The 27,858-nt window shown below is 40.6% G+C and overlaps 1 protein-coding gene across 5 annotated transcripts in view; it reads right to left on the bottom strand.

Moving 5' to 3' along the window:
* Nucleotides 1-1,069: 1,069 nt before the first annotated feature.
* Nucleotides 1,070-27,858, bottom strand: part of Pds5b (PDS5 cohesin associated factor B) — a 188,690-nt gene continuing 161,901 nt past the window's right edge. The window contains exons 25-35 of one of the 5 annotated variants that reach the window (XM_045154102.1): nt 26,966-27,170; nt 24,746-24,860; nt 22,552-22,684; nt 21,962-22,081; nt 21,222-21,284; nt 19,401-19,546; nt 17,861-17,966; nt 11,695-12,134; nt 11,508-11,609; nt 6,684-6,828; nt 1,070-2,776 (exon numbers count right to left, since the gene is read on the bottom strand). In XM_045154102.1, the coding sequence (XP_045010037.1) occupies nt 2,741-2,776; nt 6,684-6,828; nt 11,508-11,609; nt 11,695-12,134; nt 17,861-17,966; nt 19,401-19,546; nt 21,222-21,284; nt 21,962-22,081; nt 22,552-22,684; nt 24,746-24,860; nt 26,966-27,170 (1,611 nt within the window). In that variant the 3' untranslated portion in view covers nt 1,070-2,740. The remainder of the gene's footprint in view (nt 2,777-6,683; nt 6,829-11,507; nt 11,610-11,694; nt 12,135-17,860; nt 17,967-19,400; nt 19,547-21,221; nt 21,285-21,961; nt 22,082-22,551; nt 22,685-24,745; nt 24,861-26,965; nt 27,171-27,858) is intronic. The other 4 variants (XM_045154103.1, XM_045154104.1, XM_045154105.1 and 1 more) reach the window with 4 other exon arrangements.

Raw genomic sequence — 27,858 nt, 5'->3', positions numbered from 1 at the left:
ACAAGTTTCACAGCCAGAACTGTGATTTACACACACAGTGGAGACCATGGAACACGCTTTCTGGTGCGCTGCACCAAGAAAACCTCACCAAGGACGCAAGTGGTCTTCAGAAAGCAACTTGGTACAGTAGGCTAAATTTGGTTTCAAAATGAATGTTCTCTGCCAAGCACGCTAACAACTGTTAGCAATTAGTGTTTTGTACACAATCTTATTTTCATTCAAATATGTGGCTCTCCAAATGTTAGCTCACAAAATGTTCAGTTTAAAGATAAGCCCCTGACATGGAGACTGAGGACATCAAAACTGATCATTACTGCACATATTTTTTTCTGCAGAGAAAATGAAAAAAAAAATTATAATCTTACTAAAGAACATACAGGTTGTAAAATTATATTATACTCATTGACTTTGAACATAAATAAAATCCCCATTAACTGCTTTTTTGAGAGCATTGGTTGTATAGCATTAATGTGTAATAAAATTTAGTTACCTAAGATCATGCAAATAAAAATCCCTCACAATCTTCTTTTTCGTATGCTTTATAAATGGTCATAAAGGTGTAGCTCTGTTAATATTTCTGGTGCAGTTTAGTCACTGACAAAAATGTAAAGCTAGCCTTTATGTTATACATTCAAAAACTGGCTTTTGTACCATTGAAATAAAAATAGCATTGTTTGAGAGAAATGAGCTGACAAAACATTTAAAACCAGGCTGGAGAGATGGCTTAGCAGTTAAGGCGCTTGCCTGCAAAGCCAAAGGACCCAGGTTCAATTCCCCAGGACCCATGTAAGCCAGATGCAGAAGGTGGTGCATGTGTCTGGAGTTTGTTTGCAGCGGCAGGAGGCCCTGGTACGCCCATGCTCTCTCTCTCATAAAGTCATAATCTAACATTAGCTGTCTGCATAATCAGTAGTGTCAGCATTGTTGCAAATGAAGAAAAGTTATACACTGAGAGATTAAGACACAACTTAAAGCATCTTTTTTAAAAAGTAAGAGTTGCTTCATCAACTCAAGGAGAATTTTTAAAGAAAATCACATCAGCTGGAATATACACTGGAAAATAGCAAAATGTCATTTTCTAAAATAGCTTCTTTATTATATCCCCAATCTATTATAGCCAATTTTGGAAACATACCTTACACATAATGGTGTATTATATGAAAATGCTCCATTATTCAACGTGATAAATTTAATAATTTACAATACAATTTTCTGGTGTTAACAACCATGAAACAAAACAAAAGAACAGCACCCAGAATACGAAAATGAATTCAGGTCAGCGTGAAATGGTAACCAATACATTTTGGTTCAAAATACAGTTCATACAACTAGATAAACTATAAAGGATACTGTCTTAAGTAATTTGTTTCTCTATTTTGCATATATAATGACGACAACAGCAAAAAAGATCTCTAAGTCCAAAGATCTCCTGTGTAGATGAAGTGGGAGTTCTCGGTGTCCGAGCCTGGTCACCTACAAGTGGCTGGCATAATTAGATGAACCACTTCTACTCTGCCCCTCCCCCCAAACAATTTTTGGCTCCAAAATAAAGTACAGTAATAAAACTCTTGATGAAAAACTATGTTATGGGATAATCTATCATATACTATGGCTAAATATGAATTTACAGGAAAAAGCACATCCCATTATCAGCACTTTTTTTCATAAACATGCAACTCACTATAAAATACAAAACGGCTTTCAAGAACAGATTTATAAAGACACACTGCATCAATAAAATTTTTTCTTTCTGATTAACTTTACACGGTTATGGAAAACTGGAACTTCTCTAATGTGTATATATCAGATTTTATATTATAGTGTAATAATTTGCATTTTGGACATAATGTTCAAGAGGAAATATCTATACACAATAACATTCTAGACTATTAAAAACTCAAATTACAGAATTTTATTGACACAGTAGATTAATAAAAACTGAACGGTATGATAAAATGGGATAAGGAATTCAGTACGTTATTTTATAACACACTCTTTAAAATTAAAATATTTTAAATCTCTCTCTTCTTTAATTTTCATTGCCATGAAAAGGCCAGAAGGTTCTGGGACAACACTGAGGTGTAAAGTCATGAAAGACTTCAGGACTACTTGACAACGCGCACGGTGGCCTCCCCGCAGAGGCGTCAGCCCTGTGTGGCAGCAGCCAGCTTAGCGCCTCTGAAGACGGCGGTGCCCTGGGGTAAACACTGGCTGAGACTCATGAGGGGAAGAGACACTGACCTCTCCAACAAGTAGTGACAGCAAGAAAATGACACCAATTGTTGAAAAACCATTTTTCACAGTAAAATTGTGGAGAATACAAATACAAACACTGACAGTTACTGTTTAAGATCTACCCTAGCAACCTCTTCAGATCAATAGACCCAATAAACAGCTGGGCACTGTCAGTTTAAAGCCGCACATAAAAGCTATACAAGCACTTTAGAAATCAGAAACATTAAGAAAAAGAAAGAAATGAAAAGAAAAAAGATATTTACAAGTTTCTTCTTTAGTTTATGTCTACATAGCCATCACACATTACACTTTGACAGGACTTTATAGCCAATGTTATCACCATGTGCATGGCTAAAGTGTGTGACCACAAATACATGTGGTCATTCAAGGACTCAACTGTTCATACTTTGGCAGTCCCATTTTGTGCATCAAAGGCTTTCTTTAGCCTCACACTTGACAAAAAGTTTTTTTCAAAGCGTTCACAAAGAAAGTAAATTACATCTGTTCATCGCCTTTCTCTTTTAGAACTTCTCCGTCGTACCTTGAGAGAAAAGTCACCAGAAAAGTAATGAGTATACATTTATAAGATACACAATAACACTTATTTTAAAATCAATTTTTATTCTCACTTATTTTTTAGTTTTAATTTCTTTCCCCCAAACATTTCTCTCTTTATTGTAAAAGCATTTTATTTATTTATTAGTTGGGGGGAGCATACCAGAGCCTCTTGCTGCTGCAAGCAAACTTCAAATGCATGTGCCATGTTGTGCATCTGGCTTTATGAGGATACTGGGGGAATTAAAACCCAGGCCAACAAGATCTGCAAACAAGTACCTTTAAATTTTTTTTTTTTTTTTAATTTGAGAGCGACAGACACAGAGAGACAGATAGAGAGGGAGAGAGAGAATGGGCGCGCCAGGGCTTCCAGCCTCTGCAAATGAACTCCAGACGCGTGCGCCCCCTTGTGCATCTGGCTAATGTGGGACCTGGGGAACCGAGCCTCGAACCGAGGTCCTTAGGCTTCACAGGCAAGCGCTTAACCGCTAAGCCATCTCTCCAGCCCAAAACAAGTACCTTTAACTGTTGAGCCCCTAACCCCATCTTTCTCTTTTTAACTTTCTGTGTAGGTTTTAGATTTCTTAGGCCCCTATAAACTCTTATATGTCTGTAAGTAGTAGACTTTCCCAGAACGCAAAATCATTGTACTTTTGTATTTAATAGGTATAGAGAATAATTTACAAAGTCACTATCCACACACTAGGAAAAACAACTGTACACAGATTCAGCATCTTGCTATGTATGTTTCTGTGGCAAAGAAAACTCTTAACACTGGAGCTTATGCAGCTGACATTCTGGGAAAGCAGTGAGTTTGGCTCCCAACAACTACTAAATATACAAAAATACCCAGAAATTCACACATATTACCATTCACTGGCAAGCACTACAGAGAACTCTTTTTGAGGAAGTGACACATTAAATATGAGTGTGCTCTCACTGCTGGCCTGAGAACCTTCTCCAGGTAGATGACTGTAGACACTGAGGAGACTTAAAACTCATCAAAGGAGAAAAGCAGTGGCTGCTGAGAGCTCAACACTAAAGGAGACTAATAACATGCTTGCCAAGGCTCAGGGAACATTGGGGAATAAAGGTCAGAAAGAAAGAAAGAGCAACAGGGTGAGAAGATCTATTCCAAGACATTGTACCCTGCCACCAAGCCTGACCAATGCATTCATAACCCCACAGTAAATAATCAATAACCCTGCCGAGGAGTGTCCTCAATAGAATAGGGTAGAGAAGAAGGGACATAAAGAGTATAGCCTGGGGCTGGAGAGATGGTTTAGCCATTAAGGCACTTGCCTGCAAAGACGAAGGACCCAGGTTTGATTCCCCAGTACCCACATAAGCCAGATACACAAGGTGGCACATGCATCTGGAGTTTGTCTGCAGTGGCTGGAGGCCTTGGAGTGCCCATCCTCGTTCTCTCTATGTGTGTGTCTTGTCTTCTCCCCACCCCTCTCTTAAATAAGTATTTTTTAAAAGAGTATAGCCTGATAGGAAAATGTCCATACAATAAAGTTCTCAATAAAAAAGAACTGGAGAGATGGCTTAGTGGCTAAGCGCTTGTCTGTGAAGCCTACCTAAGGACCCCAGTTTGAGGCTCAATTCCCTAGGACCCACGTAAGCCAGATGTACAAGGTGGTTCTGGAGTTCCTTTGCAGTGGCTGGAGACCCTGGTGTGACCAATTCTTCCTCTCCCCACCCGCCCCCCCCCCACCCCTCTCTCTCTGCCTCTTTCTCTTTCTCTGTGTGGCTCTCAAATAAATAAATGAAAAGAAAAAAAATTTTAAAGAAAGAAAAAGATGCATATCAACAGCATGTATGTAGAAAGAACAGGGTTTAATTAAATATACTGTGCAATTTTTCTCTGCTGAAGACATCAGTCATTATGACTCCTTCAGTCTTACTTGATGCTTCCCTCCATGGTAGGGTCTCATTTTAGCCCAGGCAGGAATGTAGAATTCACTTATAAAGTCTCAAGCAGGCCTTGAACTCACAGTGATTAAGTGCTGAGATTAAAGGTGTGCACCACCACGCACAACTACTTTTTTAAATTTATTCATATTCACAAGGTGGGGGGATGAGAGATGGGGAGAGGAATGAATACGGGCCTGCCAGGGCCTCGTGCCACTACAAATGAACTCCAGACACATGTGCCCCTTTGTGCACCTGGCTTCTATGAAGGTACAGAGAAACTGAACCAGGGCAGTCAGGCTTGTAAGCAAGCACTTTTAATTACTGAGATATTTCTCCAGCCCCAGTCTTAACCTCTCTCCAATTAAAAACAAAAACAAAAACAAAAAAACCCGTTAGGAAATAAGCCAGCTTTAAGACCACAATTCAGCCTGATGTAGCAGTCACATGGACCGACCCTGGAGACAGGACAGCTGAGCGCATCCCACAGCGTAACCACAGAGTCCAGTCGTGGAGCTGCTCATGGAACTCGAGCTTCACAACCACTAAGGCCCCATTTAACTGGCTTAATCATGTCTTCTTCAAGGAGACGAATTTGGGAAGTGTTAACTAACAGCAGCATTCATTATTTTTTCAAGACAGAGTCTCCCTCTAGTACAGGCTGACCTGGAGCTAAGGCTAGGCTTGAACTCACAGTGATCCAAGTCAGTCAACCTCCTGAGTGCTGAGACTAAAAGTGTGCACCATCAGGCCCAGCTAAAACTACAATTTTACTCAATGTGGCTTCCTTTTAGTTTCTACTGTGATACTCAAAGCAGAAATATCCAATAGATCTATGAAATATAAACAATAGCATACTTCATGGATACCAGCAGCCTAAAATCAAGACATATTTAAGAGGTGGAGAGATGGCTCAACAGTTAAAGGTGCATGCTTGCAAAGCCTGACAACCTGGGTTCAATTCCTCAGTACCCAAGTTAAAACCAGACATACAAAGTAGCACATGTGTCTAGAGTTGGTTTGCAATGGTAACAAGCTCTGGTATGCACATTCTCTCATTCTCTCTCTGCTTGCTAATAATTTTTTGTTGTTGTTGTTTTTGTTTTTTTGAGGTAGGGTCTCACTGTAGTCTAGGCTGACCTGGAATTCACTCTGTAGTCCCAGGGTGACCCTGAACTCACAGTAATCCTCCTACCTCTACCTCCCAAGTGCTGGGATTAAAAGGTGTGAGCCACCACACCAGGCCTGCAAATATATAATTTTTTTAAGTGGGGGGGGGGGGTGAAGAGATGGCTTAGTGGTTAAGGTACTTGCCTGCAAAGCCTAAGGACCCAGGATTGATTCCCCAGTACCATGTAAACCAGATGCACTTGGCGGCACATATGCCTGGAGTTCGTTTGCAATGGCTAGGGGCCCTGGCATGCCCATTCTCTCTCTCTGCCTCTTCCTCTCTCAAATAAGTAAGAATAAAATATTGTTTTTCTCTAAAAGGTATAACTGAAGTGCTAAAGTGCTACTTGCACTTCTCTGCGCTGTTTACATTTGATGGCTGCCCCTTCGCTGGGCATTATAACTATTACTCTTCATGCTCCCCTTAAAGTTTTCTCCATGATTCAAGATTGGAAGTCAGGGCTGGAGAGATGGCTTAGCAGTTAAGGTGCTTGCCTGTGTGTGAAGCTTAAAAACTCATGTTTGAATCTCCAGGTCCCACATAAGCCAGATGCAGTGACACATGCATGTAACGCCACACATGCACACAAGGGGGCACACACATCTGGAGTTCATTCACAGTGGCTGAAGGCTCTGGCATGCCTATTCTCCTTGTCTCTGTCTCTAAATAAACATATAAATCATATTGAAAATCAAGCTACATTACAAACTAATGAATAAAAACATAAACATGTAGAACCACAGACGATTATAAGAGCTACTATATATTCCACACCACTGTATGTGACACTTTAATAAACACTTACATTTACTGCAGAAACCTCCTCTTCCTCCGTTTCTTCCTGGGGAAGATCATCATTGACGGTCACAGGAGAGCTACCCTGGAACACATCTAGCTCTTCACTTGAGTCATTTTCTTTACTAGCTGCTTGTTTGGAGCGTCCCACACGGCTAGAGCAAAACACATGTAAAATAAAATGAACAGTCCAATTTTCATGTTGCAAATTACTACTTGGATAAAATGCTTCAAATGGATTATGAATTTGTCATTTTGATCCTTAATTATGCCATGAGACAAGAAGTAATTTTTTATATTCTGAAACTGAAGTCATTAATGTTGGAATCTTATGTTCAAAGATCCAATGAAGAATAAAACTGTGGCTCAGACTATCATCATGAAGGGTTCAAAACATTACCTGCAGCCTCTGCCCTTTACCTCATCTGTCTCAGCTCACTAAGACATCTGTATTCAGAGCTGCTCAAAACAGTCAGTCTCCGAGTAAAAAACAGTATGTCATTCCCTCTAGCTCTACAAGACTGTAGATGGTTGAAATCACAAATCCATTCACTTCTCCTCACTCCCACTGGTATGACCTACTCAAATTTTCCTACCTCTTGTCTTTACAGAGTAATCTTAAACACACACACACACACACACAAGCAGCTGATAGCCATCACTCCCTATACATTGTTCTCTACCAAACTGAAATAATTCTGTAAACTGACACAGTCCTGGCCTACCTGTCATTTCATCCTTCCTATTCCCTTACTCCTAACAATTAAAATCCAGTAAGCCCCTGCCTTCCGTCAGTTTTCTGAGTTCATTAAGATGGTATTCTCTTTATCTGGAATATTCTTCTCCTTATTTTCTAGCTCCCACTGGTCTCAAGTCAACAATTCATTATCACTTTCCAAAGATGAAACTCTCAATTTTTCAATTCTTCCATTATATTTTCATATAATCCCCTACGTACTTTCAGGGTATTTACCAGAGTCATAGTTCCACACATGGGAACTCTAAAAAGTCAATAGGATCCAATTACATACTGGATTATGCTGAGCAAATTCAAGCTCAGAAAAGGTGTGGGATAAGAAGCAGGTCTACACTCCGAGCCACTACGTAAGAACTACACAGAGGGCTGGAGAGATGGCTTAGCGGTTAAGTGCTTGCCTGTGAAGCCTAAGGACCCCGATTCGGGGCTCGATTCCCCAAAACCCACGTTAGCCAGATGCACAAGGGGGTGCATGCATCTGGAGTTCAGTTCACAGTGGCTGGAAGCCCTGGTGCACCCATTCTCTTTCTCTCTGTCTCTTTCTCTCTCTCTCTCTTTGTTGCTCTCAAATAAATAAATAAAAACAAACAAGTTTTTTAAAATTACATAGAAAATGGCAATCTTTTTCGATTTCACTGCAGTTAGAACATAAGAAACAAACAAATCATAACATGCTATTTTTCTAGCTCTGAGAAAAAGAGCTGCCCACAGAACCAAATATAGGCAGGTAAGACATAATATAAAGTATACTATGCATTGATTTCATAAGAGAATACTGAGGTTGAGCATCTGTGGAAAGGCTAAGTAATTTTAGGGGTTAGGTCCTTAGTGTTATGATGTCCAGTATAAAGAACGTTATAAGGATGAAGCTCTTTAATCTGTCATTTCCTTGTTACAAAATTAATCACAGGTTATTTGCTATTCCTTAAGAAACCTTTGTTTTGTTTAGATGAATCCAAACTCAATTATGAAGCTGCCATAATAATGTACTTACCTTTCTTTTTAACCTTAGAGAAAAATTACATGGAGGAAGGCATGAAGCACTGGCTAGACACTCAGGCAACTTTTCCTCTTCCTGTGGAACACACAGGAATAGGAAAAACTCTAAGATGACCAAGTATTTATCAATGTAGGCTGGCAACTCTAAAAAGTCAAGCTACTGAAACAATTATATATTGGGTCGTGCTCAGGAGAGGTGGGCAGAATATCTAACAGAAAACATGCTGTTCTGTTTCACTTATATAACTGAGGAGGTGAATGTTGTCAAATGTACAAAATATAGTATTCTTGTCACATTAACAATTTTAGATACAGACTTGCTACTCTCATAAGAATGTACTTGTATGGACATCCAAAACAACCTATATGTAGATATATATGTAAGTTAAATTATAAAATAAACTTAAATGAAGACATTAAAATCTTGAGATCATCCAGTAATAATTTATAGGAAAGTGATGCTTACTATTCCCCAGCACAAATCCAAAGAATAAAAGCAGAAGTGTAAAACCATTTTTTTTTTAAAGGAACAGTTGTTAGAGGAATAGACCTAGAAAACTCTGGAGCACTGAGGCAACCTAGGTTAATGTGGACTATTTAAAAACAGCCACCTCTTCTGAGATCGTTAAAACCTGTATAGAAACTGAAGAACTCAGGGTTGGGGGAGATGGCTTAGCAGTTCACAGTATTTGCTTACAAAGCCTGCCAGCACAAGTTCAATTCCCCAGTACTCACAGAAAGCCAGACACAAAAAATGGTGCATGTGTCTGCATTCATTTGCAGTGGCAAGAGGCCCTAGGACACATACACACGGGAGCAAGCAAAAAAAAAAAAAAAAGTAGGGAGGGAGGCAGTTAAGGTGTTTGCCTAAAAGCCTAACAACCCAAATTTGATTCCCCGGTACCCATGTAAAGACAGACGCACAAAGTGGTGCACGCATCTGGATTTCACCTGTGGCAGATGGAGACTCTGGCCTGCCCAGTCTCTGTCTCTGTCTCTGTGTCCCCACGTGCAAATAAGTATTTTTTTTAAAAAAGAAGATGAAATTACTAGGTATTCATTTCAGAGACATGTAAATATGTCCAAGTAAGGAGTTGGGGAGATTGCTCAGTGGTTGAAAACACTCGCTTGCAAGGCCTATGGGCCTGAGTTCAATGCGCCAGCACCCACATGAAAGCCAGATACGAAGAGTGACACAAGCCTGGATAGCAAGAGTCCCAGTGCGAGCGTGTGCACACACCACATAAGTGAAATACGTTTTTAAAAAGAGAGAGGACTGGGAAGATGGCTCAATGGTTAAAAATGCTTGCTTGAAAAAAATCCTGCCAGCCTCTGGTGTCTTCCCCGTAGCCACATGAAGACAGATGCACAAAGTGAAGCACAAACGTGGAGTTTAGTGCAGTGGCAAAAGGCCCTAAGTGTCAATTCAATCTCTGCTTGCAAATAGATAAGTAAAAAAAAAAAAAAGATTAAAGAAATACAAGGCTGGAGAGATGGCTCAGCAGTTAAACAGGTTGGCTGCAAAGCCTAAGGACATAGGTTCTATTCCCCAATTGTCATGTAAAGCCTGATGCACAAGATGGTGCACATGGCTGGAGTTGGTTTGCAGTAGTTAGAGGCCCTGGTGCACCCATATTCATTCTCTCTCACATACATAAATAAAGTATTTTTTAAGCAGAAAAGCAGCTGGGCATGGTGGGGCATGCCTTTAATCCCAGCTCTCAGAAGGCATGAGTTTGAGGCCACCCTGAGACGACACAGTAAATTCCAGGTTAGCCTGGCCTAGAGTGAAACCCTACCTCGACAAACAAAAAGAAAAGAAAAAAGAAAAAAGCCAACCCAATTAAGGGTTTAACCCTACAATGAAAAACTTGACAGTACCATGGGGAAGAACTTTATAAAAACAGAAAGCAAGAACTATTTTGGGCTGGAAAGATGGTTCAGTGGCTTAAGGTGCTTGCTTGCAGAGCCTGCTGGCCTCGGTTGGACTCCCCAGTGTTATGCCCAGTTCTCGGCACCCCCAGTGACCACCAAGGAGAACCAAACATGCATGCAAGGACAAGGAGCATCTTTTAATATTCGGTTTAAGCTCGGTCCCTTGACTTCACCAACACAGTGGTTCCATGCAAGGGCCCTGAGGGGGGATGGGATTGGGATTTGAACACAGAAGAAGGGGATGAGTACATGATTGGTTGATTTAAACAGTATTTTTCTGATTGGCTTGGGATTTCGGCAGGCAAGGTTGGGGGCAAGGCGGAGGTGGGAACTAGGGGAACCCCAAGCAGATGAGGTAGTCTTCATTGTGATTGGCTGGGGCAGAAAGAGCAAAATGGACAGGCCTTAGGCATGTCCTGGGCATGTCTAGGCTAGGGGGTGACTCTGGCCTTTGGGTGGGCACCTTCCCTAACCATATGTCAGGGCGGTTGCCTTCTGCCTAAATGGAAAACCTGAAAGTAAGGCCCAGCCAGGGCAGCACCTTACTGAATCCCTTCATGGCGTTAATTTAGTTTCTGGGTCTTTCACCCAAGACCCATAAAGAGCCAGATGAACAAAGTGGCCCATGCATTCTGCAGTGGCAAGAGGCCCTTGTACATCCATTCATTCTCTCTCTTCTCTCTCAAATAAATACATAAAAATTTTAAGAGGTGTTGATGCTGACTATGGCAACATCACATACAGAAAAAAGAGCCAGACATGGTGGTGGCACACGCCTTTAAACCCAGCACTCAGAGGAAGAGGCAGTAGGTTTGCTGTGAGTTCAAGGCCACCCTGGAACAACACTGAGTGCCAGGTCAGAATGGGCTAGAGTAAGACCCTACCTTGAAAAACAAACAAACAAATAAATAAACAAATAAGTAAACAAACAAACAAATAAATAAAAGAAAAAAGGTACAAATATTACCATAGGGTTAACTGGAATATTAATCCCCTAGGTAAATTTATAAAAGCGAGTCTTACCTAGCATAATGGGACTAAATATCTAGAACTTAAATGCAGCAACATTTATGTTGATAAATTTATGAACTTTTGCAAAATAACTTGAAATTGGTTTGAAATTTAATATTATTCACAACTTACACATTTTTGGGGGGTTGTGATGGTGATGGCGTTTTTGATGGTCTTCCTCGTCCTTTCTGTGGTGTGGATTCAACTGCACTAGTTTCAGGAGATTCTGCTCTGCTTTGGGGAGACCCAAATGTGGATAGCATCAAGCTCGGCCGACAACGCGGCGGGCGGGCGGCTAGCTCTACTGCCCAGCACTCACCTCGGCTGCGCTCTCCTCGGCGGCCGGTGCTGCCTGTGCTTGGCCTTCTGCTCAGGACTCCCGCTTTGTCGCTCTTCCTCCTCCTCCTCCTCCACTACAGAGGGTCCAGATTTTTTTTTGTTTCCTTTTTTAGATGTTTTCATTGTTGGCTCTTCTTTCGCTGTCCCTCCACCAAGAGGCTTCGGCGGCCGGCCTCTTTTGCCCTTTTTGGGGGGACTGTTCTGCTCATCTTCGTTCTCTAGCAGGTCTTCCTTCAGCCTCTTCTCCTCGGGCCAGGGCTGCTCGTCCGATTCGGACGCCGTGTGGCCTCTCTTCCGGCCGCGCTGGCCGCCCTTGGGCTTCTGCTCCTGCACCAGCTTGCTCAGGTCATCCATCCCCAGCTTCTCCTCTGGGTCTGTGACGGGAGTTTTTTTCCGACTTCTAGGCTTCTCCAGCTCAGACTAGAGGAAGAGGCATCACAATTTTTAAATTTTTATTTATTTGTGAGAAAGAGACAGCTAGAGAGAAAATGGGCACACCAGGGCCTTCAGCCACTGCAAACTCCAGAAGTATGCGCCACCTTGTGCATCTGGCTTACATGGGTCCGGGGGAATCGAACCTACATCATTTGCCTTAACCACAAAGCCATCTTTCCAGCCTGGAATCAAAATTTTAAGATAAAGTTTAATTTTAAAAATTAAATTGTTATGGCTGAGTGGTAGAACCCTTGCCTAACATGTGGGTTCAAGCTCCAGACTGCAACAAATAAGTAAATGCAATCATTAGTATTTTAAACAATGCAACAAAAAAATCCATGATCTACTTTTGCTACACTATATAATTTTTAATTAAAAAAAATTTTTTTTTTCCAGGCTGACCTGGAATTCACTAAGTAGTCTCAGGGTGGCCTCGAACTCATGGCAATCCTCCTACCTCTGCCTCCCAAGTGGTGGGATTAAAGGTATACGCCACCACATTCGGCTCTAGTTTTTTATTTTTATTTTTAACTTATTAGACAGAGAGGGAGAGGAAGAGAAAGAGGGAGAGGGATAAAGAGAATGGGTACACCAGGGCCTCTAGTCACTGCAAAGGAACTCTAGATGCATGCTCCACCTTATGCATCTGGCTTACACGGGACCTAGAGAATTGAACCTGGGTCCTTAGGCTTCACAGGCAAGCACCCTAAGTAGTAACCCATCTCTCCAGCCCCACATTATGTATTTAAATACACGGTTCTTAAATACATTGCAATCATAACTCTTCATTACTTCATTTTGTTTTCTTTTTTAGAACCAAGGCTGGCCTCAAGCCTTCCTCTTTCCCTTGTCTTTAGAGTAGCTAAGACAACAAGACTGCACCATCACACCAGAATATTTACTAGTTTTTTAATTTAAAAAAAACTCCCAGGGATAAGAGAATACACTCTTGTTCTTAAATTAAAGCTACAGAACTTCAAGGGAAAGCCTCTCAAACCAGAATATTACTAAGTAGTGAAGAGCCATTTCATGTAACGCCATCTCAAACTCAGGGTTTGGTTATAGACTATTATAGTGAAATCTGTTTTTAGCTGGGCGTGGTGGCGCACGCCTTTAATCCCAGCACTTGGGAAGCACAGGTAGGAGGATTGTTGTGAGTTCAAGGCCAGCCTGAGACAACATAGTGAATTCCAGGTTAGCCTGGAGTACAGGCAAGACTCTACCTTGAAAAAAAAAAAAGTTTTAATGGTTAATTTAACTAGTTTTACTGCATAATACATAATGTGACACATCAATGTTTCATATATCATGTATGTAACATAAAACTATTTTTATCTTGTAAGTGGAGGCTTTAAGATATTCATCTTATAGTAAAACTTCAGAAGCACTTCTGAATCAGAGACATTATTTTTTTCCATATATATAGCTAATTAACGACAAAAACAAAAATCCCAAGTTTAAAATAAAATCCTAGTTTACATCCAGAGACATATGTATAAACAAACAAATGGAGATTGAGGATATTTTTCAGTGACCCAGGAATGAAAATGTGTATGAACCCTTATGTGCAAATAAAATTTCCATAATGTCTACGCAAATTTATGCTCTTAAAATTAAATCAACAAGAATAGATATTTTCTTCAGTGGTACAGCCCATGCTTTGGCAAATAGCCCTCCACCCATTCTCATGTAAGTAACCCAAATCTATCATAGCCATTTGGGTCACAATAAGCAAAAAACTAAATGCACAAAGGGAACTAGCTTTGGGAAGTGGCACGGGGGGGACAAGAGAGGTTAAGAGCACTAATGAGAGCAAAATACAATACATGTATGAAATTGTCAAAATATTTAAAAGCCAATAAAAACACAACAACATTGATAACCACTAGAGGTTGGGAATGTAACTCAGGTGGCAGAGTACTTGTCGGCACATCTGAGGCCTCGGGTTTAGTTCTCTGCACTAACTAAAATAAGGCATGGTAGCACACGTCTTAACCAGCACTTGGGAGAGTGGAAATAGGAGGAGGATCAGAAAGCCAAGGCCATTCTTGGCTACATAGCAAGTTTGAGGCCAGCCTGAGCTACATAGGACCCTGTCTCAAAAAAAAGAAAAAAAGAAATCCCAAGCTGTCATTAGTGATTAGTGTTATTTATGAATTGCCCAGTTATGCCTTTGGCATTTACTGGATACTTAGTGCCTTTCTGTACCCTCTTTCAGTGTTTAATATGCCCGAACCATCCTGTACAGCTGCTGTGGACTGAACTGTGTCCACCCAGTCTGACGGGTTCTGCAGAAGGGAACTTAGGGTCATCTGGTCAAGGTGAAGTCGTGAGGACGGAGCCCACATGATGGCAGCTCACCTCTGCGCTCCCAAGAAGGAAACATTCTTTCCTCATCCACCCTCAAAGACATATCCAGTCACTTCACAAGCATTGATTCATACTGCCTGCTTTCCTTTAAATTATGGTGTGAAAAACAATGTTTGGGGGGGGGGTGTTATAACAACAGCATAATAGTTGACTAATTACAACTAAGTATGTTTGTGTCTGGCTGGGCTAGTATTATCTTTGGTACTCTTTTTTTCTATCCATTTATTCTTCCATAATGACTTCAAACATAATCCCTGGATTTTACAATTACCTTTATTTCTCACAGAAACACAGCATGTCTTCATTCTCTTCAAGTCTTCAGTTCTGAGATTTTTCCCACATATTTTTCCTTTTCATTTTATATTAAAAATGTGTTTTAAGGTTACATTTAAGATTATGTGAATCTACTTAATCTCTCTTGTTATGGTACAGGTTAGTGTAAGAAAGAAAATTCACTCCTAAGCATATCTGATATAAGCAAAATTCCCAGAGCTCGTCTTTTCTTTGTCCCCCTCTCTACTCCCAGTGCTGAGAAGCACTCAGAGCCTTCCCCATTACCCCCAGTCCTTAGTACTTATAATTCCCCTGCCTCAGCCTCCCAAATGTTGGGATTATAGGTATGTGCTTCCAGGCCAGCTCCCTACTCGAAACCTATTTCATGCCTTCCTGAGTGGGTCAAATACAACTCTACAACAATTTTAAATAATAGTTACAAGTTGCTTCTTTTGTTCCTGATTTTAAATCATTCTTTAGGTATTTTCTCTTTAAGAAGATTAATTTAAAATGGGTAAAATTAGATAAAATTTACAGCCTGTTAAGGAAGTATCCTTCATGTAATCATTTGCTAGGACCAGAATAAAGCTGAAAAAATTTTTTTTCGAGGTAGGGTCTCACACTAGCCCAGGCTAACCTGGCATGCAATTTGTAATCCTAGGCTGGCCTTGAACTCATATCTGCCTCCCAAGTGTTGAGACTAAAGGTGAGCCACCATGCCTGGCTAAATTTTTTAAAATTTTAGTTTGTATATGTGCCTGTGTGTGCGCACATGTAGTTGTGTGTAGTTCAGAGAACAACTTCTGGGTCGATCCTGCATGTCTACCTCATCTGAGGCAGGGTTTCTCACTCTGGATTGTTTTTGCTCTGATATTTGCTATGCTTGCCAAGAGCTTCCAGGATGTTCTCATCTCTGCCTCCCATCTTGCAATTAGTGTCAGCTTGCTTGACTACAGAAGCCTGCCACAGCTTGTGACATGGTGTCTGGGGATCCAACTCAAGTACTCTATCTTGACAGTGAGCATTTTACCACGGGGTAAATGGCCACAAGAATACTTTTAATTCTAACTCATGTTTTCTTGGCATAATCTGAGATTATCTTTTTTATCTTTCTTATTTATCAACTAACTATATATTGCATTAAGAGTTTAACATTGAATTTTTTCCTTTTATTTATTTGAGAGAGAAAGGCAGATAGAAAGAGTGAGAAAGAGGGGGGAGAAAGAGAGATGGGCATATCAGGGCCTCCAGCAGCTGCAAACGAATTCCAAATACATGCACCACCTTGTGCATCCAGCTTATGTGGGTCCTGGGGCATCAAACCATGGTCCTTTGGCTTTGCAGGTAAGTGTCTTAACCACTAAGCCATCTCTTCATCCCACATTGAACTATTTTTATTTCATTGTAGGAAAAAAGACTTGTGGTAGGATTTTATTGGTTAATATTCACTTAGTTTCTATGCACAGATTTTAAAAAGCTATTATTATAAAGAGATTGGAAAGTAAAAATATTAAATTTCCACATTTATAATATATCTATAGCCAGGAGTGATAACGCATGCCTATAATCCCAGCACTCAGGATGCAGAGATAAGAGGACTGCTTTGAGTTTAAGGGCAGCCTGGGACTAAAGAGTGAGTTCCAAATCAGCCTGGGCTAGAATGAGATCCTACCTTGAAAAAATTTAAGATATTATCTGTAATTTCAAATGCTATACTTTTTTGGTGGGGGGGCTTGAGGTAGGGTCTTCCTATGGCCCAGATTGATCTGGAATTCAGTATGTAGTCTCAAGGTGGCCTTGAACTCACAGCAATCCTATCTCTGCCTCCCGAGTGCAAGGATTAAAGGCGTGCGCCACCATACCCGGCTTAAAATGCTATACTTTCTATCAGCAATCCTAAGCTACTATCAATACTAATTTTACTTTCTTACAAAATTTTAGTAAATGAAACTTTTTCGGGGGATAGGAAGGGTTTCACTCTAACCTAGGCTGACCCAGAACTCACTATGTAGTTCAGGCTGGCCTTGAACTCACCATGATTCTTCTACCTTAACCTCCCAAGTACTAAGATTAAAGGCATAAGCCACCCAACTAGTAAATGAAACTTGATACTGTTAATCAGCTATTCAAAACAGTAAGGATTTAGTACAAATTTTATCTTAATTTCTTCTGAATAAGAAAAACAACCAACCCACCAAGATAAAAATTACTAAAGAAATTGGAAATAACTGGGATATGGCTGTTAGATTAGTGAAAGATAAGAAGGGCAAAAACTTCTGAAGAAAGCACAAAGAATTACTTTACAGGTAACCCCCAGCTCCGCTGACGAAGCACATTCAAACACAGTCACTGTTGAGACAGCGGTCACTCAGAGGCATGAGCCATTACTACCACAAAGTAGCGGTAACAGCTTATTTGGGTCAATTCACTTATTTTGCAGCTAAGTATGTGACATATAGACAAAGAAAGTAATCTAGAGACACTAAGAAGTTATTCAGGAAATGTTTAGAGTTGAATTTAAGAAGTCAAAATTATTAAGTCCACTGAGCTGTATTGGAATATATATATTTCTATGTTAAAATTATCTTAAAATGACAGAGGTTAATTCTATTGAAATTTAAACAAGGACTTTCTGCAAACTTAAGCATTTCCTATATTAACTAGAAATTTCCTTAGTAAACAGTTCAAGAAGTGAAATAAGAGGAAGCAATTTAGGACTTGTTTTCTATACCTTTTCTAAGGCTCTGTCTAAAACACTGCGTTTAAAATAGCTTTTAGAGCACCCTAAAATAAAACAAAACCATGCAATTCTGAAAATGGAACTGGCATTCCTGATTCCAAAGACACAGAAAATTAAGATCACTTATCTGAATGACAAGAATCACATAAACTCAATATACTTAAATTACATGATAAAGGTTAAAATTATAAATTCAGTTTTGTAACTAAAGCCACTAAAAGCAACGCAAATGTCAAATTTGACTGCAATTTTAATGCTAACTGGCTAAGATGTACGTTACTAAAGTCATTGCTATTAGAAGTGTTAGAGGATCAAACCAGTATCTCACCCTTACAAGATCAGAGTCGTCTCTCTTGTCACTTTTCTTCCCCGGCAAAGGTGAAGACATTGTGTAATCCTCATTTTCACTGTGATCCATCTCAGAACTATCAAGCCTTTTAATACAAACATTTCAGTTGTTATAATCTGACATCTGAAAGCCGCCTTGGCTGTTATGTAGCTTTAGAGCAAAGGTTTCATTACTTGTGCAGATCAAATCTCGTTTTCTATCACAGTCAGAATAATTATCAGTAAGCAGTGAGGCTCACTCAGGAAAAACAATCATAAACTCATTTTTTTCCCATGTCATTTTGAAACCTAACTAACCTGTCCCTGGCAATTCCCTACCCCAATCTCACTTTTACTCAGCACACAAAAGCCATTCTGTTTCCTATTTTTGAGAGAGTGTGACTGTGTTCTCCTGTTGGAATGGAGCCATGGCCCTTTGTCACGGTGCGGGCTAGCATTTAAACGTGCATGTGGCATACAGCAGACACCCAATAAAGACGCATCAGACGAGGTGATAACACACGCTCTCATTCTCTGAAAAGGGTTCAGCCTTTCCGCACATCCTTATCTACTTCTAAACACTGTTTACCTGTATTGAATCCTAAATCTCAGTCTCAAGCCAACAAAAAGATCTATAATTTTTTTCTCCTTTTTAACAAGAAAAGAGAGACCACGTTAGAACTATTTTTTCTGTATTTTTGCAAGTATGTGCCTAGTATGTGCAGCGCAGTGTGTATGGCATGTACATGCATGTATGTACGTGATAACACACAGCACATACACACAAGCATGGCGGCCAGAGAACGGCGGGTGTTTCCTGGAGGAGTCTGTCACGGAACCCGAAGCTGCCGTTTTGGTCAGATTGGTCAATCCATGGGTCCTAAGGACTGGGGCTACAGGCAGTAGTCACACCCAAGTATTTATGTGGGTGCTGGAGAAGTGAGCTTGGTGAATTAGGCCCTCATGCTTTTGCAGTACACACTGAACCATAGCCCCTACCCCAGGACTACTTTTTGAAAGAACAGCAGAGTATTTATGTGTGTGTACACATATGCATAGTAAAAAGCCATTCAAACAATATCAAATAGAATAAATTATTTCCTCCAGTTATTATAAATACTTTAAGACTGCATAGTTCCCTATAAATTTTCTATGTATATACAAATAACTGTAATATACATCTTTTTACAAAACAAAGGTATCATAATACTGTTCTATATACTCTGCCATTCTTGTTCACTGATGTACTGTGAAAGCAATTTCTCCAGTGAGAGTTCAGATCTCATCATTTTAGCTCGTCTCCACTGTCTGAATTTGACAGCTATCCAAGCACCCCACGAGCGGTGGAAGGCCTGTGACGTGTGCTAGCGTGCACTGCCCCAGCAAGCTGAACTGGGAAGAGCTAAGAAGCAGCACCTGCTGTACATGAGCACTTGCATTTGCAAGTGACTACCAGTGACCCTCCATCCACTCACACTAGCGTCTTAGCGTGTACTACTTTATATCGTGGTCTCACTGGAATCTTGAACTTCAGTGCTTACCTCCCTTTCACTCTTCCAGGAGAGCTTGGATTTGAGCTGCTGCTTGCATTGCTTACGGTCTCCATGCGCGAGGACTTGGTCTGAGACTGCTTGCCTGCCGACGACAGGGGCTTATTAACTGCCCCCAGGACGTTGGTGGTTTTAGGCTGAAATGAGAAATGTGGATCTTTCATCTGGATAATAACACAACTTACATATCAAGAACTATCAGGGCTGGAGAGATAGCTTAGTGCAAAGCCAAAGGACCCAGGTTCAATTCCCCAGGACCCACATAAGCCAGATGCACAAGGTGGTACATGTGTCTGGAGTTTGTGTGCAGCAGCTGAAGGCCCTGGCATACCCAATCTCTCTGTCTCTCAAATAGAATAAAATAAAAACTGAAGAAAAAAGAACTATCAGTAACAACACATAATCATGGAAAATGTATCTATCCTTAAGCAGAGGTACTACAGATTGAGAACCGCTTAAACAAATTCAAAACTATCTAGACAATTTGCCAGGTATGCATGGTTAATGCCTATAATTCCAGCACTGAGGCTGAGGCAGAAGGACAAGTTTAAAGCTGACATGGAGTACATAGCAAGATCCTGTCTCAAAACAGACAACAAAAACTAAATAACAAGAATAATAAAGAATAATGGTTTCATTTCATATTATCAGGCGAAAAGGTTTCCACAGAATACGAGAACAAGGGCTAGAGAGATGGCTCAGTGGTTAAGGTGTTGGCCTACAGAACCTGACGACCTGGGTTTGATTCTCCAGTACCCAAGAAAAGCCAGATGCACAGGTAGGCACATGCATCTGGAGCTCATTTGCAATGACTAGATGTCCTGACAAACCCATTCTCTCTCTCTCTCTCTCTCTCTCTCTGTTTGCAAATAAATAACTAAATAAAATACTTCTAAAACATAAAGATAAAGAATATGTGAATAAATGAAATGTATGGCCAATCATGAAAATAGTATTGCTATAGAAGGACACTGGAAGAGTCCTTTTAAGACTGGTAATCTATTTAATAAGCTAAAAACTACATTGGTGCGACTCAGTGCGCATCGATATAGCAAATACAACTAATTCATACCAGCAAAAATAGAAGATTGCTAACTATATTTTCTACCTTGAGATACACAAATTACTTTAAAATTTATTTCTGTACATGGGTGTGTGTGGGTGTACCAGGGCCTCACACCATTTTTTTGCATATGGCTTGTATGGTAGCTGGAGAATTTAATCTGCACCAGAAGGCTTTGCAAGTAAGCTCCTTAAACCACTGAGCCATTCTCCCAGCCCTGAGATACACAAATTTTTATTTTATTTTTTCAAGATAGGGTCTTGATCTAGCCCACGTTGACCTGGAATTCACTCTGTAATCCCAGGCTGGCCTAGAACTCACAGCAACCCTCCTACCTCTGCCTCCAGAGTGCACTGGGATTAAAGGTGTATGGCCTTATTAAACAGCCACTGTTTTTGAACAAATGCTGATCTGTCTGATCTTTTTTTGTTTTTTAGGTAGGGTCTCATTCTAGCCCAGGTTGACCTGGAATTCACTATGTAGTTTCAGGGTGGCCTTGAACTTACAGTGAACTTCATACCTCTGCCTTCCAAGTGCTGGGATCAAAGGCATGGGCCACCACATACGGGCTTTTTTTTTTTTTCTTTTCATTACTCATTTGTAAAGAGAGAGAAAGTGAACCACTTTAACGAATGAGCCATCTCTCCAGCCTCACAAATTTTAAAAGAAATAAAAAATAACACAATTAGGCCAATCATCATACTAAAATAATCCACCACATAAATATTAAGACAATTCTCAAAACATACTTTTCCAGGAGTGAAAAATGATTTCATTTCTGGAGGCAAGTAATTTTTGGTGTTACTGAAATTCTACAAGGAATGGAAAAAGAAACAGTCAGTGAATACTGAAATAGTTTCAGGAGGTGGTTAAAAGCCAACAAAGCATAAAATAGCTTCATTTTAAAGTACATATTTACTAAGCTAATCATGAAATTTCAGTCATTGGTTGAACTAACTACTACAATAAATTAACATTAACCTTGTAGCTGTTCTAGTATTAACAAAACAGATTTGAGTTCTGACATACTGGAGTTCTAAGCGTGTGCGAGACAACGCACAACATGTTGCAGTGTGCTTTGGGAATGTTCCCACAGTGGTCTAGTCTTGGGCCCACTCCGGCGTCTATTCTCCACACATTTGCTCTTAGCAATTGTAAGACCCAACCAACCAGATTGTACATTGGCATTCTAGCTCCCATTTTGGATCAGCAGCTATTAACTCATAAATCCTTGGGAACATTTTTCACCTGTGCTCTTAGCTGGGCTTCAGACTTTGCCACACACTCTAGGTTATCCTAGTTTGTATCTAAACCTTAGTTCTTCCACTTGTACTCACACTTTGGTCTTGAATCCCACTTTTAAAACCCACGGAAATCTCTTCGCGCTATCAGAAATGGGCTAGCTCTTAATACCGACCATTGGGATCTCCCACAGCCTGGTGCTGAGAAGACACTTTATTCAACTTCCACAAGCAAATTCTACAATTACCTTGTCAGGTTGAGTGAAAAAACGAGCTGGCAGTACAGGGTCTTTAGGAGATTCCAAACTGTAGGTGGTGCTCTTTGACATGATGATATTCATAGCAACATCGCACACGGTGTACAGTTTCTGCAATGGTATTTTTTTAGATAATCAGGTTGGCTCCTAGCTCTAAATTAGGAGCAATTCTAGAACATGCATCAATCTAAATAGTGAACATCAGTATTAAAAAATACTGAAGCTCATATTGTTGTTTTGTTTACTATTATTAATTCTACATCAGCGACACTAATTACTACTGATAGAAAACATGTTTCCTGGCTGGGCGTGGTGGCGCACGCCTTTAATCTCAGCACTCGGGATACAGAAGTAAGAGGATCGCTGTGAGTTCAAGGCCACCCTGGGACTACATAGTGAATTCCAGGTCAGACTGAGCTACAGTGAGACCCTACCCTGAAAAAGAAAGAAAGAAAGAAGGAAGGGAGGGAGAGAGGGAGGGAGGGAGGGAGGGAGGGAGGGAAAGAGGCTTCCTATTGTCTCCAAGCATTACAAGTTTCATACAGGAGTCTTTAACACAATGTGGAATCACAAGCACATACTTCATTCATCTTTGCATCATCCGGTCCTTGAGCATCTTTTGTTTGTTTAATGTTTTCTACCATTTTTCTGATAAATGCATGACTGTTATTTTCATTTTTAGCCATTAATATCTCCAAAACAAACCAAAGACATCTAAAACATAAGAAGATATGGGAAAAATTTTGTTACATAAGATATGATGATTCCAAATATTATCAGAATGAACCTAGATTACAATTCAGGGACAGGAAAAAAAGAAAAAGCAATAGCTATAAATTAAAACAGAAATAGCGGTAAAGGTTATGTCACACACGTATTATCAGGGCAGCAGTGCAGATGGGTTAAGGTCAAAGCCTCCCTGGATCACTCACGGAGGAAAGCTACATGGTGAAGCATCTTAACCCCGCCTATGGCGGTGAGGGAAGAGTGCTGGAGCAGACGGGCCCAGACCAAGTGAGCTGCCAACGGCTCCACAATGAGTCAAGTCCTAATAGCAAGTTTTCCAGTGCATACAATCACCTTATTAAGAATAGCCACTAATATTTTTTTAAAGGGGGGGGGGCTAATGCCTACATGTACTATCTTTGCTTAATGAGGAGAAAATTTTAAGCTTCAGATGCTGATTTGTAATTAAAAAAAACTAGATCTGTATTATATAGAGAGGATAGAACATAAAGGACAAAACTAATAGGAAAAAGTGAGAAATGTAAAGCAAAATACTAATCTAGAGATGAGAAACATCACTTTTTGAATCTCAGGTATGGAGTTGCTCTCCAACACAATGAAGGTAACTTATGGCCACCAGGGCAACGAGAAAGACACCCTGAACTGTGAAGACAGTGCCAAAGATCATTCCAACTATGTTAGAATAGAACAGTGTTTTCAGACAATCTGAGGTGGCTAGAATTTTCATTAGTTAGAATCACTAACACAGAACTCATTTTTGGAGATTTGCTTGTGTCTTAGAAATACAGCAAAACAAAAGACAGAGGCAACAAGTTCTTCCCTTCTATGGGGAATGAATGGAAAGTTCATTTTATTCTTATAAGGTATCTCAGTCAGCTACAAAATACTTCTATGAATTAAGATACCAAGACTTACTTTCCCTTAGTAGTATGTTAAAGGTACAGTAAACTAATTGATTCAAAAACCACAAGAGGAGCCAGGCGTGGTGGCGCACACCTTTAATCCCAGCACTTGGGAAGCAGAGGGAGGAGGATCACTGTGATTCCAAGCCCACTCTGAGACCATACAGCAAATTCCAGGTCAGCCTGGGCTAAAGTGAAACCTTACTTTGGGAAGAAAGAAAAAAAAGAAAGAGGGGCTGGAGAGATGGCTCAGCAGTTAACATACTTGCCACCAAAGCCTAAAGACTAGAGTTCAATTTTCCTGTACCCGCATAAAGCCAGATTCACAAGGTGCCTCATGCATCTGGAGTTCATTTGCAGTGGCTACAGGCCCTGACTTGCCCCAAGCCTGTTCTCTCTCAAATAAATAAATTAATTAAGTATTTTTTAAAAATACAAGACATCTTTTATTATAAAAGAAAATGAGGTTGAAGAGATGGCCTAGCATTTAAGGCACTTGCTTGCAAAGCCTAAGGACCCAGGTTTGACCCCCCAGAACCCACGTAAGCCAGATGCAGGAGGTGACACATGCACACAAGGTCACAAATCATGATGAGGTGGCACACATGTATGGAGTTCGACTGAACTAGCTAGAGGCCCTGGCACACCAATTCTCTCTTGCACTCTCTCGCAAAGAAAAAGAAAACAAAGCATGGTCTTGTTAATTTCAGGAATTATGCTCTATTAATGCTTCTCTACATATCACTATCTTTCCACATTCTACACCCGGGTGTATGTAGTGTTTGCAATCTCTCCCTGCAGACGAACAACGTGCACTGTCGAGGTGAGGAAGAGAATCTTAGTTCACCTCGCACAGAAATGCAGTTTCAGAAGGAAATGAGAAAAGACAAGAAGCTTTAATGGGCCACACCTCAGTAAAAAAGAAATGACACACCAGTAGAGAAAGAGAATGCAACTGTTTAGGGAAATTATATAAGAAATATAATGAGAAGAGATTTGGAAAAGACAAAAACAAGACAGTGACTAAGAAAAAGAACCTTAACCTCCTAGGAGATAAAATGTCAATTATAATTAAAATTAAAAACAACTTTCAGAAAATATGAAAATGAGATGAAAAAAGTCTTACTCTTTCACATCTTTAAGTTGCTCAATATCTTGTACTTTGACATAATCTGGGTCATGTGCCAAAAGGTGAATTGTATATGGAACAACATACTCGGGCAGAAGAGACAATAATTTTTCTGAAAAGACAACAAACAAAACAAAAATATCCACATTAGAAAATCCAATCTCACACTTGCTTCTTTCATACTACATCCTACTATATTTCCTGCATCCTTAGAATTTCCTACAGTATGACTAAAACAACATGTGGAGTGATCCTGTGCTGAGGAGCATAATTAACAGTTTATTCACCATCACATCTATTAAAATGTCTACTAAACATAACATGTGCTGAGACTACAAAGGCAAATACTTTGGCTTTCAAAAGCATATGGAAACATGACCCATACAAACTATATTCAAGACTAAGCAACGCTCCTAAAATTCATTTTTTTTCTCTTATGAGCACCCTTGGCTTTAACATTTTCTTTAAGCTACTGAGCAAAATGAAAACTTCCAAGTCCTTCGCGTCAGCATGGCATGGGGCTAAGGAGTAGTGATGGCTCTATTCGTATCTGAAGAACATACAAAAAACAGTGGCATTCCTGGGGTGTTTTCCATAACAAGGAACTTTTTGGCTTATACTGAAACTTTTTTTGTTGTTTACAGAGATTAGTAAATTCTGCTGTTGAGGTCATAAAAGTAACTCTAATGAACTTTAAGAAAGACTATGCAAAAAGAGAGGAATTTGTATGTCTAATAATTCTATATAGTCACAGTAAAAATCTTAGTCAGATGTTCAACCTCTTCAATGAAGCACCAGATGTCACTGAACTTGAAGAAAACTGTTTCTGTGCATTGCCACTAGTGATCAATATAGAAAAGAAAAGATGGCAAGGTTCAAATTTCAGTGAAACTTAAATTAAACTCTATCAAATATTTACTCTTACTCTTATGCATTTATTAGAATTTTAAAATAAAGATAAATAAGGTCATACACAAATGAAATACCTATATGTAAATACAGTACCAGTAGACGAAGCTATGTGAAAAGTGTCATCAAGTAAGAACAGCTGGCATCTAGTGATGGCTCTGGGCTATTCATCATGCTGGGTGCTTTTTGCATAACATCTTTTAATCTCAATGACAGCCACAAGGAGTATAATCATGCCTATTTTACAAATACACACAACCAAGGCATGGAGCAAATAACTTGGCCAAACATAACAACAAAGTACCATGGAAAGGAAGAGAAGGAGGGTCACAGTTACCCACCAATACCAAACTGTATTCTAAAGGACTTAAAGGGAATAAACTGTACTTCCTGGCCTTGTTTGTTTGGAAGAGAGGCAATTTCCAGACAGAGCTGGCAAGAGAGGAGGGAAAATGAATGCATAAATTTCAAATAACACAAAAAATTAATAGTTCATAAATTCAAATTCAAGAATATAGGTACCAGAGAGTTTATAACAGATAGAATGCCTGAGTCTTGGGTTGAGAGCAAACTATACAGAGCATGAGGTGATTCAACAAGGGGAGGGAGTGACTGGATCTGCTCTAGGAGAATTGAGAGCAGTGTGGCACCGTGGGAGAGAGGGGGAGAGAGCAAGGGAACACTTACGACAGAGAGGTAGTTCAAAGAAGCTACAGGAGTCCAAGTAAAATACAGCAAGGTAGGAAAGTGGAAGATAGATATTTGAGACATCTAGAAGGATTAAAGGATTGTATGACTGATGAGTGAGGGGGAAAGGCAGGAGGAATGCCTCTGATCTCTGGCTTGGCTAAGTGGACGACTGTTAATGCGGTTTGTTAAACAAGTCACAGACGTCAGAGGCACACCAACTACACCAACTGGGCCTGGCAGGGCGAGGGGAGCAGCTGGAGGGAGAGCAGCAGAGCCCTGGCGCGAGTGTGAGCTACGCCGGAGCACAAGCGCAGGCGCAAGCACGAGCACTCTCCCCAGCCAGCGCGGTGCCTGGCTCTGCTCGGAGCGGCACGCTGCCGCTCCACCTCTAGTGCCACGCGAGGCTTCCTGCTCACTTAGTCCCTTTACATAGAGACAGTAAAACTTGCCTACGCTTTTTAAACGGCCTTTACAGTAAATGAAAAAGTTACTGGAAACAATGCTAATTCCTGCTTGAAGAGTGCTAATTACAACACAGTGAGTCCCAGTCATGGTTTGTATTCCATGAACGGGAGGCTGCTTGGCTCCCGGAGCCACTCTTCCCGCCAGCGCACTCACCACTGACAGCCGCGTGCTGCTTCAGATACTCGCGCCTCACGTTGATGTTCTTGACCAGGCACTGTCTCGCGTGGGCTCTCCTCTCCTTCACGGGGTCCTTTGCGCACAGGGCACAGATGGCCATATACTCCAGCGGAAGGCGCAATCGGGAAAGGCCTTTGTGAAGCTTCTGCGCGAACACTTGTCTTACTTGGTAGCACTCGTCCTGTGAAGATGCAATGATTCCTGACTCCATGCACGTGGCGGCAAGGAGTGAGCAGCGAGCAGGAGCTGGGCACAGTGCCTGCCCGGAAAGCACCAAGCCCTGAACCCAGCACTTCCAAACACCACCACAGACAACCACCACCATCTCACGTGTAGCCTTTCTTCATTCTGTGGCAAGGTAAGAGTCTGACCAAAACCACAACTGAGTTGTATCATTTAAAAGACTACCCCAATTAAAATGCATGACTCTAAGAGTTTTTAATCAATTTCAGAAAACTCAAATTACTTTTAATTGTACAAACCAAGCTGTTTGCTTACGTTATGATGGCCCTCTTCTCAAACCACCTACCCCTACTCTCCCAGCAAGCTCCTCCCTGCTCTTTAACAAGCAGCTCCCGCCTCCCTCCGCTCAAAGTGGGCCGCCTGCAGCGCACCTGCGCGGGTGCTCCCCGTGCTGGGCTCGGCATCTCTTTAGCGCGGCATTAATTACTTTTATGTATCCTTCATTTAGTTTAAACTTCAGTATCTTCTAATACCTACTTTTAAAAAGTAATCAAACTTTCAGAGAAATTTATTACATCAACTCTCATACTCAAAATAAGGTCTGTCCTTCCTCAGTCTTAATGCCATAGGAATGAGGAATGGGTGTGTGTGTGTATTCCAATTTATTGTGAAAACACCCAATTAAA

Source organism: Jaculus jaculus, chromosome 7 (genome assembly GCF_020740685.1).
Source record: "Jaculus jaculus isolate mJacJac1 chromosome 7, mJacJac1.mat.Y.cur, whole genome shotgun sequence".
Taxonomy (NCBI): domain Eukaryota; kingdom Metazoa; phylum Chordata; class Mammalia; order Rodentia; family Dipodidae; genus Jaculus; species Jaculus jaculus.
The sequence above is the reverse complement of the archived record's forward strand: the minus strand, read 5'-3'. Positions and strand labels throughout refer to the sequence as shown.